Raw genomic sequence first — 17,114 nt, 5'->3', positions numbered from 1 at the left:
ACTGTGTGTCAGTGCAATGTTCTCAGTGCTTCATACTTTGTAACTCAGTCCCTACAATAACCCTGTGAGTCAGATACTATTATTATCCCTAGTTGAGGAATCAGAGTCCCAGAGAGGTTAAGTAACTTGCCTAAAGTGGCACAGCTGGGAAGAGGAAGAGGCAGGACTTGAATCCCCGCCATCCAGTTCCACAAGCTGTGGTGTTTCATCTCTCTGCTAGGCTGCTAACGTCCAAGGAGCTCGGTTGTGTGACTTGCTCTTACCCCCTCTGCTTGCCTTTTCTCCCCAGCCCAATCCCTCTGCTCCAGTAGGTCAGGCATCTGATGTGTTTTCCCTGCCTGTGAGCCTTTGTTTCTGGAGTTCCTGTCACCCAGCACATCCTGCCCTATGTTCCTCCCACCTCTATCCTCATTTCCCCAGCAGCTTTGGCTGTGGTGAACTGCAGTGCACCTGTCCCTGAGGCCACAGGGCCCCTGTTCCCTCACCCACCTCTGTTGGATCAAGTTTCCCAGCTGGGGCCTGAGGCATAGGGAATATGGAGCCTGGTCGGCAGTTACCCTGCTCGGTCAAGGATTTGGGCTCTACTGGGCGCTGGTCTTGCTCCTTGTGACCCCCACAGTCTGGCCCTGGGTCCCTTACTCAGGGCCCGAGTCCTTGCCCTTAGCTCTGCACAGCAGAGTCTTGGCCTGACTCCCATACCCCATGGCTAGCCTCTTGCCTTGCTCCCTGCAGCCCCCCACTCAGCTCCTATCCCTGCCCCAACTCCCCTTGAGCTGTCACAGGACACCCTCCTGATGTGGACTGCACAACTGTCTCCTAGTATCGGGTGCCAGCCCCTGCCCTGCCTGTCTGTTAGGGCATGGAGCCACCTAAAGACTCACCCTGCCCTCCTTCCCTGGACCACCTGCACACTCATCACCTGGCCAGTCTCATTCCCTGGAAGACTATAAGCCCCTTGGAGACAGGACTCAGAATGCTTCTGTTTTCTCTCATGGTACTCAGCATGATGTTGGGCCTGTGAAAGGTGTTAAATAAATGTTTATGGAATTGAATTGCAACTTCTCTCAGAGGCACCAGCCTGCATGCCATGCTATACATGTACAGATTGCTTTCAGCTCAAGAGCTGTTCTGATCTTGAGATCAGACACAGGGGGACAGGCACAGAATTAAGGTCTCCTTGGTCTCGAGCAGCAGACTCTCATCCTCTCCTGCACCCACCATGCTCCTTCTTCCTCTTTTGTACCTGCAGAAGCTGGGAGCCCCTTGAGGATGGGACTGCATAAATACACTGCTTAGAGAAGGCACTGATGCTAGTACCAGGTGCCTGTGCTTAAATGCATCCTAAGCAGCAGCTTCTGAGTCAGGATTGGCCCAGATGCCTCCACTCACCCCGCCCACAGCCATGACAGGCATTGCTAATCAATCACAGCAGTCCTTGCACTGAATCCAGAAGGGGCTTCAGAATCCATATCAGCTCAGTGCTGGATGAGCCCACCACCAAGTAATTCTAGGTGCCTTTTCTAGGTGGCACACTATTTGCCACTCCTGTGCTAAGAAACAGACCCTAAGAACCCAAACTGCCATTGATTTTGTCTCGCTGGCCTGTGAAGGTCTAAGGTTTTCGTCAAAGACTAGAAATCAAAGGGGGTTGAAGCAAAGAGGGATCCTTTCAAAGAATGAATCCTGTGTAAGTGGTTTGTCCATTCTGGGTTTATGTATTGTTTATTTATTCAATCAAGGGGTATATATTGAGTACCTACTTTATTACTTGGCTTGGGCCACCATAACAAAGTACCACAGACTGAGCAGCTTAAACAGCAGAAATTTATTTTGTCACAGTTTTGGAGGCTGGAAGTTCAAGCTTAGGGTGCCAGCATGGTCGGTTTCTGGTGAGGTCTCTCTTCCTGGCTTACAGATGGCCACCCTCTCACTGTGTCCCTATATGGCAAAGAGAGACAGCAACTCTCTGGTGTTTCTTTTTATAAAGGCAATAATCCCACCCATCATGGGAGCACCACCCTCCTGACTTCTTCTAATCCTACTTACATCCCAAAGGCCCCATCTCCAAATACTGTCACATTGGGGATTAGGGCTTTAACATATGAATTTGGGGGGCACACAATTCAGTCTGTAACACCTACTATGTGCTGGACTCTGAGCTAGGCAGGGGGACAGCAGTGAACCAGACTCTGTAATGAGCTAAAGAACTGGAAATTTCCTTCAAGAAGAGGGTCAACTGGGGAGGGAAGCCCCAACAGAGACTGGATGGAGGTGGCTCCTGGCAAGGATTGCTTGAGAGGAGGGAAGGGGAAAGTGACTCCAGCATGGCTTGTGGGGCACCCATATGTGGCCTGGTCAATGGATTTTTTGAGGCTCTTAGTAGATTAGAAAGTGAAAATAATGCCAGAATAGGATTATACAAATTGCCATTTAAACTGTCGTATATATTAACACAGAATACACTGTAATATCAGGTTATCCACTAGATAATGAAAAGATGTTTTTTTTAACTAAAGCCCAGTTCAATAATTTAAAAAGCCATTTTTATTCATATTTGAATATTTTAATTTCATATTTGAAAGCGCCAAATCCTAGTCACTAGACCACCAGGGATATATCAAATATTTGAATGTGACTGCGTGTTTTTACATAAATTAGTTTTCTTGAAATACGTAGATTCTATGTTCTTCTATATTTAGTGTAATAACAATCAACATAAAAGATATATTCATCATTTTTAAAAATTTTATTTTATTGAAGTGTAGTTGATTTACAATGTTGTGTTAGTTTCTGGTGTACAGCATAGTGATTCAGCTCTACCTATATATATAATAGTTTGCATTTGCTAATCCCAAACTCCCAAACCATCCCTCCCCTACTCCTCCTCTCCCTTGTTCTCTATGTCTGTGAGTCTGTTTCTGTTTCATAGATAAGTTCATTTGTGTCATATTTTAGATTCCACATATAGGTGATATCATGGTATTTGTGACTTACTTTTTTTTTTTACTCTTTCTGACTTCACTTACTATGATAATCTCTAGGTCCATCCATGTTGCTGCAAATGGCATTATTTCTTTATATTTTATGGCTGAATAGTATTCCATTGTATATATATGCCACCTCTTCTTTATCCATTCATCTGTTGATGGACATTTAGGTTGTTTCCATGTCTGGCTATTGTAAATAGTGCTGCAGTGAACATAGGGGTACATGTATCTTTTCGAATTATAGTTTTGTCTGGGTTTATGCCCAGGAGTAGAATTGCAGGATCATATGGTAGCTCTATTTTTAGTTTTTTGAGGAACCTCCATACTGTTCTCCATAGTGGTTCCACCAATTTACATCCCCACCAACAGTGTAAGAAGGTTCCCTTTTCTCCACACCCTCTCCAGAATTTGCTGTTTGTAGACTTTTTTAAATTAATTAATTAATTAATTAATTAATTGATTAATGTATTTATTTATTTTTAGACAAGTCTCTACCTTTATTGGCCAGCAAGCTACTTGAGGGGGATGAAGCAGGAGGAGTGGGTGGCCCCAATGCTGGGCCGGCCCTGCTTCACAGGCTTGTAGGTGATGGAGAACTCGCCTAGTCATCTCAGGCTTGATTTCCACCTGGTTGAAAGTCTTGCCATTGTAGACGCCCACCATGCTGCCCACCATCTCGGGCAGGATGATCATGTCGCGCAGGTGCGTCTTCATCACCTCGGGCTTCTCCATGGGCGGCGCCTCCTTCTTGGCCTTGCGCAGCCGCTTCAGCAGCGAGTGCTGCTTCCTCCGGAGGCCGCAGTTGAGCCGCCGCCGCTGCCGCGCGCGGTACAGCTGCATCAGCTGCTCACAGGACACGTCCAGCAGCTGGTCAAGGTCCACGCCGCGGTAGGTGAACTTGCGGAAGGTCCGCTTCTTCTTCTGGTCCACTTCCGCCATCTTGTCGGCTCTTCAGAACTATTTTATTTTATTTTTATTTTTGGCTGTCGGGTCTTCGCTGATGCACGCGGGCTTTCTCTAGTTGCGGCGAGCGGGGGCTATTCTTTGTTGCGGTGTGCGGGATTCTCATTGAGGTGGCTTCTCTTGTTGCGGAGCACAGGCTCTAGGTGTACGGGCTTCAGTTGTTGTGGCACGTGGGCTCAGTAGTTGTGGCTCGCAGGCTCTAGAGCACAGTCTCAGTAGTTGTGGCGCACGGGCTTAGTTGCTCCGCGGCATGTGGGATCTTCCCGGACCAGGGCTCGAACCCGTGTCGCCTGCATTGGCAGGTGGATTCTTAACCACTGAGCCACCAGGGAAGCCTGTTCGTAGACTTTTTAATGATGGCCATTCTGACCGGTGTGTGGTGGTACTTCACGGTAGTTTTGATTTGCATTTGTCTAATAATTAGTGATGCTGAGCATCTTTTCATGTGCCAATTGGCCATCTGTATTTATCATTTTAAATTAAGCCCTGGCGGGATGGCCTGGTCATGGACTCCTTTCAGTCACATGACTATATGAATGACCTCATTTGGAGAGATTAGTAAAAGTCTACATTGGAAGCCCTTTCTGGATTGGAGACTCCTGTCCCCCTCTTGCTGCCCTCTGCTGCCCCCTGCATGTGCCTGACCATGCGCAAAAGGAATTGAAAGGGCTTCACTCATGGAAAGGGCTGGATGCCCAGAGCATGGTGAGAGCAGGGCTGGCTCTTTCCCAGGTAGGGCTGGCTGTGGCTGCCCATGGAGCTGACCACAGACAGGCTCAGAGCAGCCAGAGATGCTGCCCCTGGGGGCACCGCAGAGGGGCTGTCCTGCCAGGGGGATGGGGGGAGGTAAGAACAGTATGCCCTGTAGGGAAGGTCACTGTCATGAGCTCAGTGGAATGAGGCCCAGACAGGAGCCCATTGGTGGGTCTGGGCTTCACTCTGATGTCTGGGAGTGAGGGGTGCATGCAGAGTGGGTGTGGAGAAGGGAGCAGCCTGGAACACCAGAGCCTGTGTTAGGCCACACCCAGTGGGGTCCACTCTGTGCTGAAGACCATTTCCCCCCCAATTCGTCCTGGACCAATACTTGTATAAAGGACAATACAAGTGAATTACTGGGATAGTAATAATAATAATAAAGGCATCTTTATTGTTACATTCAACACACATGAGATTACTCTGTCAAATTGCTATGCAGTTTCTGAATGTCACTTTCAATATCGATACTTACATTATTATAGATCTAGAAGCAGATGTGGACCACACCAGTCCATGCTGTGAATAGCTCTGTCCTATAGCATTTTCTGTTAATGAAAACTCTTCAGAGAATTGTTTCCTCAGATGATTTGTCCTGCATTTCAGATTCTCTAAGGGGAATTGGGAAAAGGCCATGGAACTCTGGTTGGAATCCATGAAACCTGCCTTTCATATGAGAGAATGCATGCAAAATTGCAAGGACAATAGCAGAATTCCAAATAATTTATTCAAATGCTCCCCACTCAAGGAGTGAAGCATAACTCCCCATCTCGTAAGTGTGTGCTATGCTTAGTAACTTTCTTCCAAAGAGTACAGTATGGAAGTGGGGGAACAAGAAAGGAACTTTGCTGTAGAGAAGTCTGGTAAACACTTCCTTAGCCAGGTGGTCATGGTTAACCTCATCAGTGGTAAGTCCAGTTGATAACACATACCCTTGATATGTTGTGTTGAGAAGGGCACTTCACCTCTGTGGTCCTCCTCCCCGAAGCCCATAACCCCAGTCTAACCATGAGAAAAACATCAGGCAAACAAATTGAGACACAGTCTACAAAATATTGATCCTCAATAATCCTCAAAACTGGCAGGGTCATTAGAAGCAAGGAAGGTTTGAGAAACTGTCACAACCCCAAGAAGCCTAAGGAGACATGATGACTAAATGTGTATTGTAGGGCTTCCCTGGTGGCGCAGTGGTTAAGAATCCGCCTGCCGATGCAGGGGACACGGGTTCGAGCCCTGGTCCAGGAAGATCCCACATGCTGCGAAGCAACTAAGCCCATGCGCCACAACTACTGAGTATGCACTCTAGAGCCCACGAGCCACAACTACTGAAGCCTGCGCACCTAGAGCCCATGCTCCACAACAAAAGAAGCCACTGCAATGAGAAGCCCGCGCACCCCAACGAAAAGTAGCCCCCGCTTGCCACAACTAGGGAAAGCCCGCACGCAGCAACGAAGACCCAACGCAGCCAAAAATAAATAAAATAAAATTTTAAAAAATGTGTATTGTAGTGGGTTGAATTTTGTCCCCCCAAAAGCTATGTCCATGGAGAATGGACTTGAGGACACGGGGAGGGGGAAGGGTAAGCTGGGACGAAGTGAGAGAGTGGGATGTACTTATATATACTACCAAATGTAAAATAGATAGCTAGTGGGAAGCAGCCGCATAGCACAGGGAGATCAGCTCAGTGCTTTGTGACCACCTAGAGACGTGGGATAGGGAGGGTGGGAGGGAGATGCAAGAGGGAGGAGATACGGGGATATATGTATATGTATAGTTGATTCACTTTGTTATAAAGCAGAAACTAACACACCATTGTAAAGCAATTATACTCCAATAAAGATGTTAAAAAAAAAAAAAAAAAGCTATGTCCAAGTGCCAGCCCCCAGTACCTGTGAATGTAACCTTAGTTGGCAATAGGATTTTACAGATGTAATTAGGTTAAGGATCTCAAGATGAGATTATCCTGGATTTAGTGTGAGCCCTAAATTCAATGACTGGGTGTCTTTATAAGAGAAAGGAGAGGGAAATTTGAGGCACACAGGCACAGAGATGCACAAAGAAGGCCATATAAAGATGGAGGCAGAGATCAGCATTATCAGCTCCAAGATATAGCCCACCCCATGGTGACAAGCCAAGGAGCACCTGGGGCCACCAGAAGCTGGAAGAGGCAGGAAGCGTCTCCCTTGGAGCCCTTAGAGGGAGTGTGGCCTACACACTTAGGACTTCTGGCCTCCAGAACTCCAGAGAGAATACATTTCTGTTGTTTTAAGCCACCAAATTTGTGGTAATTTGTTCCAGAAGCCCTAAGAAATGAATACAGGTATCTTGGATGTGATCCTGGAATGGAAAAATGACATTAGGGAAAAACTAATGAAATCCAAATATAGTATGGAGTGTAGTTAAAAACATATTAATAGAGGTCCATTAGTTGTGACAGTATACCATAGTAACTGGGTGAGGGATCTATAGGAACTCTGTATTATTTATGCAGCCCTTCTGTAAATCTAAAACTATTCTAAAATTTACAAGTATATTTTAAAAACTGCATGGGGAAAAAACCCTGCCTTGACACAGGTGCTGTGTTACTTGTAAGTCAGCCTGTGGGTAGCTCTGTCCTAGACAATGCACGTCCCGGTAGGCAACCCACCAAGTCTGTGAGTTGATCAATGAGCCATATTTACTCCCTTTCCACCGATTCTTCCCACGGCGCTGATCTCATCTCTCCCGACCCCTCACTTTATTTCAATCATGTGCCTTCAGCTGAATATGAATTAGTCCTGGCCTCTTTACAACCCCATGAAAAACATCATCTGCTTGAAATTACTTTTGACTCAGAATTAGTGAGCCCTGAGTTTGGACAGGAGCCTTTATATCATTTTGAGGGTGTCTGCCCCTCCCAACTTTTCTGAGAATTTTTATACCCACTGCATGGATGATCTCTGTCATCATGCTTTTTTTTTAAAATTTTATTATTTATTTATTTATTTATTTTTTGGCTGCACTGGGTCTTTGTTGCTGCACGCGGGCTTTCTCTAGTTGCGGCAAGTGGGGGCTAACTCTTCATTGCAGTGCGTGGGCTTCTCACTGTGGTGGCTTCTCTTGTTGTGGAGCACGGGCTCTAGGTGCCCGGGCTTCAGTAGTTGTGGCACGTGGGCTCAGTAGTTGTGGCTCACGGGCTGTAGAGCGCAGGCTCAGTAGTTGTGGCACACAGGCTTAGTTGCTCCGCGGCATGTGGGATCTTCCTGGACCAGGGCTCGAACCCGTGTTCCCTGCATTGGCAGGCGGATTCTTAACCACTGCGCCACCAGGGAAGCCCTGTCATCATGCTTTTATGTTTGAATCACAAGACTCCACCCCCATGACCATCGTTGATTGAACAAGTACTGAATACCTGACTCAGGAGAAGCAAAGCTACAGTCTTGCCAATGGTCTTTCAGATTCTTGGGAAAGAGTTCAAACTGAAAAAAAAAAAGAAAAAGAAAAAGAAAAAGAAACAGAGCTGAAAGCTGAGTCAGCACAGTGGGCCTGGCTTGGAGCTGATCTCATTCCCACCCTTCCTACAGCCTAGTTGCTCAACTTTTCCTCTGATTCAATGAGAGCTGAATTCTTTCCAGAATCCCCTCTAACTTGTGCTAATGTGAGAAGGTTCCTTTTACTCTGCAATCAATAGGATGCTGCCTAGGAGAGCCACATTGTCAAACTCCCCATTCTGCTTGGAATCAAGTGGTCATCATCATTTACTTGAATACCATCCAAACAAGAATCTCATTACCTCTCTGTGCAACCCATTTCATACTGGACAGCTCCACTTCTTAGAAGGTTCTTTTTGATTTTGCATCAAAAAACGTTCGCTTTTGATCCCATTCTGGGATACTCAGAACAAGTCCAATCTCGTGTTTGTGTCTTTTTTTTTTTTTTTTACCAAAGTAATACTTGCTCATTGGTTTTATTTATTTATTTATTTTTATAAATTTATTTATTTATTTGTTTTTATTTTTGGCTGTGTTGGGTCTTCATTGCTGTGTGCGGGCTTTCTCCAGTTGCGGCGAGTAGGGGCTACTCTTCATTGTGGTGCACGGACCTCTCATTGTTGTGGCTTCTCTTGTTGCAGAGCACGGGCTCTAGGCACGCGGGCTTCAGTAGTTGTGGCACGTGGGCTCCGTAGTTGTGGCTCACGGGCTCTAGAGCACAGGCTCAGCAGTTGTGGTTCACAGGCTTAGTTGCTCCGTGGCATGTGGGATCTTCCCAGACCAGGGCTCAAACCCGTGTCCCCTGCATTGGCAGGTGGATTCTTAACCACTGTGCCACCAGGGGAGCCTGCTCACTGGTTTTAAAAAGTCAAACTTTGGGACTTCCCTGTCCGTCCAGTGGTTAAGACTCTGTGCTTCCACTGCAGGGGGCATGGGTTCGATCCTTGGCCAGGAAATTAAGATCCCGAATGCCGTGTGGCGTGGCCAAAAACCAAACAAACAAAAACAAAACAATAATAAAATAGCATTAAAAAATAGTCAAATTTTATAGAAACCTTGTGGAAATGTTCTACTCCCTCTTCCACAAGACAGCCCCTTCAACTGTTAGAAGATGGCAACCATCCAGTCTTCCTTTCTGTGAGCTGGGAACCCTGAGTTCTTTTAGTTGTTACTCACATAGCATATAATAGTTTCAAAAATTGCCCCAGATCTGATCCGTAGTTGTTCTGTACTCATATACAGGCAGTTCATGAGTCATGAGCAAATCCAAGGTTGAAGCCAGAACACAGGGTGGTAAATATGATCTCATGGGTGTAACCAAGATGGTGTGTTAGGACTAAAGACTGGATATAGCCTTGGGGAGGTATTTAAAAGAGGCAGACCTATTAGGAAGGAAGAGTGTTAAGAAGTTACATGCCTGCTTTAGAAATCCTCAAAGCTGAGGGCTTGCGTGTTGAGAGTGAAACACCAGGAGGAGTTGTCATGGATGGAGAGAATGGAAGAAAGTCCTGGCCTAGATCACAAAGGGGACCAGAGATAGGATAAGAATGGTGTGGATGGGACTTCATCTATTGGGACATCTATTAGGACTCCTACTTACCCACCATCAAGGGTACAACAAATTCCTAACTTGCCTGGGAAGTGATTTCCATTCCAGACGTGGAGGGGAATTGCTGCTTTGGACCAAGTTCTGACAAAGATGTGGAATGGTGAAGTGGGAGTAACCATGCCAGCAGGGACTTTGTGAGTGGAAGTGAAGGAGAGGCTGACATAGCCAGGCACTTATTCCACACTTGAAAGTACAGGCATTCAAGAAGAAGACTCTGAGTGGAAAGTCAGAATGGAACTCTAGTTCTGCTGTAGTAAAATATCCCAATGAGGAAGGGAAGGCAGAGATGACAGAAGAAATCAGCACGGTTATAAGTGAATATCAGGAACCTGGCTTACAAGAATTGAATTTCAATATAACAGGCACCAAAATCTGACTGAAGGACACATGACCCAGCGTAGGAAATATAGTTGGTTGTCCTCCAATAGTCATTCTCCCCTTTTTCCCTTTAGTTATAACTACATATCTAACTGAGCCAATGGCCTACCTTAAAGGCTACATTTCTCAGTCTTCCTTGCAGCTAGGTGTGGCCATGTGACTAAGGTCTAATCAATGGAGTGTGAGAAGTCAAGCAGGCAGCTTCCAGATCATGCCCTTAGAGAAGGGGCCAGCAAAATTTTTCTTAAAGGGCCAGATAGTAAATATTTTGGCCCATATTATATCTTTTGCAACTACTCAACTCTGCCCTTGTAGTTTGAAAGCAGTCATTAGACAATATTAAACAAATGAGAGTGGCTATGTTCCAATAAAACTGGGTTTTCAGAAACATGGCCGACGTGCAGTCTGTAGTTTGCTGACCACTGCCTTAGATGAAGGGACTCATCCTCCATGTCCCTGGTACATTTCATAATTTTGCTCCATGCCAGTTGGAGCACAGATGGGAAGGTGAGCCCACTTAGGCAATGGAAACAAAGGCAACACTCTAGGGACAGGGCACTCACAAGTTAGAAGGAGCTTGAGCCCCAGAGGTCTTTGTAGAGCAATGCTGCCGTGACAATGCAGACTTTATGTGAGTGAAGAAGAATGTCTGTCTATCTTGTACATATTATTTGGGAGCTCTGTCACACACACCCTGCCAGTGAACAAGAAGAGCAAGACAGGCAGGTAGAAAGAGCAGGTTTGCTGCTCTGTGGGGTTCTTGATGAACAAATGGGAAACAACGAATGAGAACCAGCCATCAACCCTGGCTGGTTCTCTGGCAGTGTGGGGCGGGTGCAGTCCACTGGAGCCTGAAAAATGACCACTCCCTCCAATAAAGTCCAAGTCTGAAATATAACACTCACTGGCCACCAAGACTTAAAAGAAGAAAGAGAGAAAAGAAGAAAGAGAGAGTCCTGATACACATGTGAGAGGAAATGGAGAGAGAGCCACGTGGCCAAACTGTAAAGTTTTCCAATTCAGCTTCATGACAGGAGAGCACGAGAAGGAGAGAGAGAGAGGGAGAGGGAGAGGGAGAGAGAGAGAGAGAAGAAAGAAAGAAAGGAAGGAAGGAAGGAAGGAAGAAGGGAGGGAGGGAAGGAGGAAGGAAGGAAGGAAGAAAGAAAGAAAAAGAGAAAGAGAGAAAGGAAAGAAAGGAAGGAAAGAAAGAAGGAAGGAGGGAGGGAAGGAAGGAAGAGAGAAAGAAAGACAGGAAGAAAGGAAGAAAGAAAGAAGAAAGGAAGGAAGGAAGGATGGAAGGAAGAAGGGAGGGAGGGAAGGAGGAAGGAAGGAAGAAAGAAAGAGAAAGAGAAAGGAAAGAAAGGAAGGAAGGAAGAAAGAAAGAGAAAGGAAAGAAAGGAAGGAAAGAAGGAAGGAAGGAGGGAGGGAGGGAAAGAAGGAAGAGAGAAAGAAAGAAAGAAAGAAAGAAAGGGTCGTGGTAGGGTCATACCAACTCTGCGCCTCAGGCTTCGGGAAGCAGGCAGTGGAAAAGAGGCCAATCAGCTGTACAGAACCTGTGAATGTACAGTGACCTAGCCCACTAGTAAACGTGGCCTGATCCATAAGGTAGACTCAAACCAAATAGACCTGCGTTCCCTCCTCTTGGAGAACAGCAGGATGGAGCTAGAAGAAGGGCGTTCCTCCCCACTCCTCAACCAGCTCCCCTCCTGCCCGCCAAGTGTTACAAATTGTGTATAGAGCTTAAAAGAACAAGGAAGAGGTAAACTCACAAGGACTGTTTGGAAGAGATTTCAAATTCTCATACAAGTTTATGCTGCCATCTGACTTCTCTCCAGTCACCTTCCATGTCTTTTCAAGATGGGGCTCATTTTTCTATTTTCTTTTTTTTTTCTTGGCCACACCTCGTGGTTGCGGGCATCTTAGTTCCCCAACGAGGGATTAAACCCAGCCGGCAGTGAAAGCACTGAGTCCTAACCACTGGACCAGCAGGGAATTCCCAAAATGGGACTCATTTTTCATCTGTAAGTAAGATAGGTAATAACTGACAGATCCCGACTGGCACCCAGAACGCTGCAGCTCTCCCAGAGGTCAGTACACTCTTTGCATCCAGTGACTGCATGTGCTTAAACCAATGTGAGTGAGTCTGATGAGGCTTGGGAAGCTACCACATGGGCTGCTTCTGTCATTTAGCTCCAACTGACAAAGGACACGTGTTTTCCCAAGCAAAAATTTTGTTTTTCTTTCCAAGAAAAAAAGATAAGTCATTTAGGGTTGGGATAGGAAACTCACTTTGTAAACTAAAGATTGCTTTTATCTCCTGAAAGTTAGTTTCTCAATAAGATTCTTTTCTACTTTTAGAGGCATCACTTATTTATATTTTAACCAACTGTTTTTTTCAAAGCCAACTCCTCAATTAGAGGAGAAATAAACTGTATCAAAGCACACAGCTTTCAAGGGATCTTTTCTTCCCAGTGCCCTGAGGGCAAATATCTCTAACCTCCTCTAATCTCCTTTGTTGGGGCCTGGGGCAAGCTGGGTTTTGCAATGTCAGCTGCTCTGAGCCAGAGTGTGGCCAAATGCCGGAGGCAGGGACCAGGGTCATGCTGGTGAGAACAGAACCCATAGGTGAGAAAATCTGGTGGCTGGTATGGGAAAGGAGGTGGCCCTCCAACTGAAAAGTTTCATCATTCAGTGAATCAATTTCATCTATCTAAGCTGGAATGAATTGCAGGAAGCTCAAGTCAGCAGCTCTCAACACACTGGTAGGTTTTATCACTTGGGAGGTGTGTCACAGTCATTTATTTGTTTCCCTATAGCAGCGAAAGTACTGGAGTTTATGAACAATTTAACTTTTTAATAAAAAATATATAAATCAGAGTGGTATTTTACTTAGAATTCTTTTGGTTGTAAATGACAGAAAACAAATCAAATAGTTTAGGAGAAAAGGAAATGATGGGCTGTCTAACCAGGAAGTTGCAGGGGGACAGCTCCAGGCAACGGGACTCAGGGGTGGATCCAGGACTCTCTCTGTACCTCTCAGTCCCTGCTTTTCTTTGTATTTGTTTCTTCCTATGTCCACGGTGACCTCCTGCTGTTGAACTGGCTTTCTCCATAAGGCTGGGATCCTGGCCATCAGAAAATCATGGATTCACATGGGAGCTCACTTCCCTGACAGCTAGTTGGGAAAAAAAGGGCAAATCTTCAAGAGTGTGGTTGATCCTCCGGGGTCATATGCCCTCCTCCAGAGCAATCACTAAGGCCTGGAAGGTGGGGGTGTGATAATTGGTCCATTCTGGCTCTTTTGTCCACTCCCCGCTCTATCACTGTGACCCAGGAGGCAGAAGATGGCAGCTCCTGTTGGACAGCATGGTTGGAGACAAGGGGTTGGACAATTCCCTCAAAGAATGGGGGTGTTGTCCCCTGAGGAAAGGCAGCTATTTTTTCCATATATCTGTAAAGACTTGCAATGGTAGCACATCTTTAAAAAGTTTTGAGATAATAGAAATAATGGAAATTTAGCTTTTGAAATAACCTAGAGAAAAGGGACTAACATTTTCTGAATGCTTATTGTGGCATAAGTTATTTGCATATGCCATCCTGTGTAATCCTCGAAAACAAAAACAAAAACGAACACAACCTATGAAGGAGATATTACTCTCCTCATTTGGCCAGCGAGGGAACTGAGGTGTAGAGGAGTGAGGTGGCTTGCTCCAGGACACACAGCTCAATGGCTGAGCCAGTTTTTGAACTCAGTTCTGTTTGACTTTAATCCCAGACTCTTAACTATCATAATGCTTTGGCTTCCTCGTTAATCTACCCAATGAACAGATATATGTGTAAAATACTTTAAATTATTCTTGTTCTGATTAGTAGTATTGGACTTCTGTGGCCGTTTACAGAGATGGCTGCAAATTCCCTTTCAGAGGCCACTCTATGTCCCCTCTCCTTTCATCTGGGCAGGCTTGTGACCACTTTGACCAATAGAGTCTGGGGGAAGCAATGCTGTGGGACTTCGGAGGCTGGGTGTCTCAGTCAGCTTGGGCTGCTATAACAAAATACCACAGACTGGATGGCTTAAGCAACATTTATTTCTCATAGTTCTGGAGGCTGGGAAGTTCAAGATCAAGATGCTGGCAGATTTGGCGTATGGTGAGAGCCCTCTTCCTTGTTTACAGATGGCCACATTCTGGCAGTGTCCTCCCTTGGCTGAGGCGGGGGGCGTGCTCTGGTCACTCATTTGTCTTCTTATAAGGTCACTAAACCCATCATGGGATTCTACTCTCATGACCTCATCTAAACCTAATTACCTCCCAAAGGCCCCACATCTAAATACCATCACACTGGGGATCAGGATTTCAACAAATGAACTTCAAAGGGACACAAACGTTCAGTCCATAGCACTGGGTCATAAAAGGACAGGCAGCTTTGGCCTTGTTCACTGGGATATTCACTCCTAGCACCCTGATCTACCAGGTAAGAGGTTTCACTACTCTGAGACTACCATGCTTTGAGGAAGCCCAAGCCACAAAGAGGGGTCACATGGGGGCACTAAGCCAGCCATCCCAGCTGAGCCCAGCCTTCAAGTCATCCAGCCGAAATGCTAGATATGAGTGAAGGAGCCTCCAGGTGGTTCCAGCCCCCAGCCATTTGCATCTTCCCAGCTGAGGCCTCAGACATCATGGAATAGAGAGACAAGCCAACCCTGTGGAACCCCATCCAAATTCCTGACTCACTGAATCCTAGAGCATAACAGACAGTGGTTGTTTGGTGTGACTAGGTTTGGGAGGGTTTATTATACAGCAGTGGATAGCTGGAGCAGCTCCAGAGTAGGAATCAAAGATGTTTGGTCACAGAGTGTTTGAATTAAGAGGAAGATGAAATTGAGGACTAGTTTGTAACAACCAAGTAACAAAGTAGTGGTTCTTCCCAACAGGGAAACTGTTGCAAAAATCCTGGGCTCCGGGCTGCAATCTCCCTTCCTCCACCAGGTGGAGTGGATGCATCTGCTGCTCCCTCCCGGCCGGTGCCCAAGGCACGGTGAGAGAACAGGTTGGTGCTGCCAGCCTGTGATGACCCCACCCCAGCCTGGATCCCTGGCTCCAAGGCTGCAGAGAGCAGAGCCCCAGGAGGGCCTGGGTGAAGCCGCTGCTGGGAGCCACCTCCTTCTTTTGAAGAAGTCAGCGCCTCTAAAGGAGAGCAGGACCTGAAAACAAAATTCTCCTGGCAGGATCTACCATCCCACTACAGGAGGGTTCAATCTCCCCATAATGGGAGCCCCTTCAAATTGCTCAGTTTCCCCTCCCATCAATCGGTTTCATAAAGGGGCATCATCCCCAGACGTCCTGATTCAAGGCTGGGATCCATGGAGAATTCCCGATTTACTCCCTCCTTCCCTCACTTCCTTTTTTCATTCCATCCAAACCAGAGTACTCCATATACATGATTTAAAATGCCAAACAGTACCATAAGGTTTATAACAACAACAACAGAAAAAAATTCCAACAATTCCCTACCCCACTTTCCCCATCCCTGAATCCCTCCTTCAGACTCTCAGTTGCTTCTTCTGGTATTTACATACATATTTCTAAATAATGTACTCATATTGCTTTTTTTTTTTTTTGAAGTATTGATTTTAGATGCTGTATTTTTACTCCCTGTTATGGAAGATGAATCATTGACTATTTTATACCACTCATGCCCTACTTCTCCTTCTTTCATCCTCCCAATATGGTAATACCACAATTTTTGGTAAGACCATATTCCATTAATGCTTATTTACCTCATTATGGCTATATGTCTTGTTCATTCATGAACCACTATAATTACATTTCCTTCCTTGCACATCTTTTTATCCTTCTGGAGATATCACTATAATTCTCCTAATCTAATATTGTAAGATGCACCATTATTTATGTACCACCAAGAAACTAAACTGTGACACTCCATTGTTTGCAGGATGCATCTCAGTATCAGAAATGTTATAATGTGTACATTTTCAAGTTCATATAATACAATGTTTGCCTCCTCTTTGTTGCCGAGTTTTCTTTGTACTTATTAATTCTTCCTAAATTTTTAAAGAATACTTTTTTTTTTTTTAAAGCCAAAGACCTTGAGACCTAGTTTCTGTAGGGTCAAACACATCAGACACTATATCTGATTCACTTTTTTTAAAAAATTTATTTATTTATTTTATTTTTGGCTGCGTTGGGTCTTCGTTGCTGCGCACGGGCTTTCTCTGGTTGGCGCGAGCGGGAGCTACTCTTCGTTGTGGTGCGCGGGCTTCTCATTGTGGTGGCTTCTCTTGTTGCGGAGCACGAGCTCTAGGCTCGCGGGCTTCAGTAGTTGCAGCGTGCAGGCTCAGTAGTTGTGGCTCGTGGGCTCTAGAGCACAGGCTCAGTAGTTGCGGCGCACGGGCTTAGTTGCTCCACGGCACGTGGGATCTTCCCGGACCAGGGATTGAACCCATGTCCCCTGCATTGGCAGGCGGATTCTTAACCACTGCGCCACCAGGGAAGTCCCTGATTCACTTTTTTCCTGGAGATATTCCTTTTGCAGCCTTCCATCCACGGACTCCGGCCTGCTGTACAGCTGTCACCTGGGACTTTCCTACACCTCCCTCCGGTGTGGATCAACTATTTTCTTGTCTTTCTCATTTTGGTGGAGAATGCATACACAGGAGATAACATTTTCTGAGGCATTGCATACCTGAAAATGTCTCTCTTCTATCATTACACTAGGTTACTAGTTTGGCAGGGAATGGAATTTAAGTTTGGAAATAATTTTCTCTTACAGTTTTGAAGACTTTATCCAACTGTATTCTGGCTCCCAGTGTTGAGGCTGAGAAAGCTGATGCCATTCATTCTGATTTTTGATCATCTGTATATGAATGGCTTTTTCCTTCCTGGAAGCTTTTAGAATCATTTCTTTATCCTTGGTGTTCTAATGTCATAATGA

At 45.7% G+C, this 17,114-nt stretch overlaps 1 protein-coding gene and 1 pseudogene across 1 annotated transcript in view; one reads left to right on the top strand and one right to left on the bottom strand.

Annotated features, from left to right (window-relative positions):
* Nucleotides 1-15,823, top strand: part of SLC28A1 (solute carrier family 28 member 1) — a 73,736-nt gene extending 57,913 nt beyond the window's left edge. Inside the window, 1 exon segment of the mRNA XM_061179888.1 lies at nt 15,094-15,823. Within this exon segment, the coding sequence (XP_061035871.1) occupies nt 15,094-15,367 (274 nt within the window). The 3' untranslated portion in view covers nt 15,368-15,823.
* LOC133084932 (small ribosomal subunit protein uS19-like) lies at nt 3,500-3,938 on the bottom strand (annotated as a pseudogene).
* Nucleotides 15,824-17,114: the final 1,291 nt, after the last annotated feature.

This window comes from Eubalaena glacialis, chromosome 2, assembly GCF_028564815.1.
Source record: "Eubalaena glacialis isolate mEubGla1 chromosome 2, mEubGla1.1.hap2.+ XY, whole genome shotgun sequence".
In the NCBI taxonomy this organism is placed as follows: domain Eukaryota; kingdom Metazoa; phylum Chordata; class Mammalia; order Artiodactyla; family Balaenidae; genus Eubalaena; species Eubalaena glacialis.
This window is presented reverse-complemented; position numbering and strand designations above follow the sequence as displayed.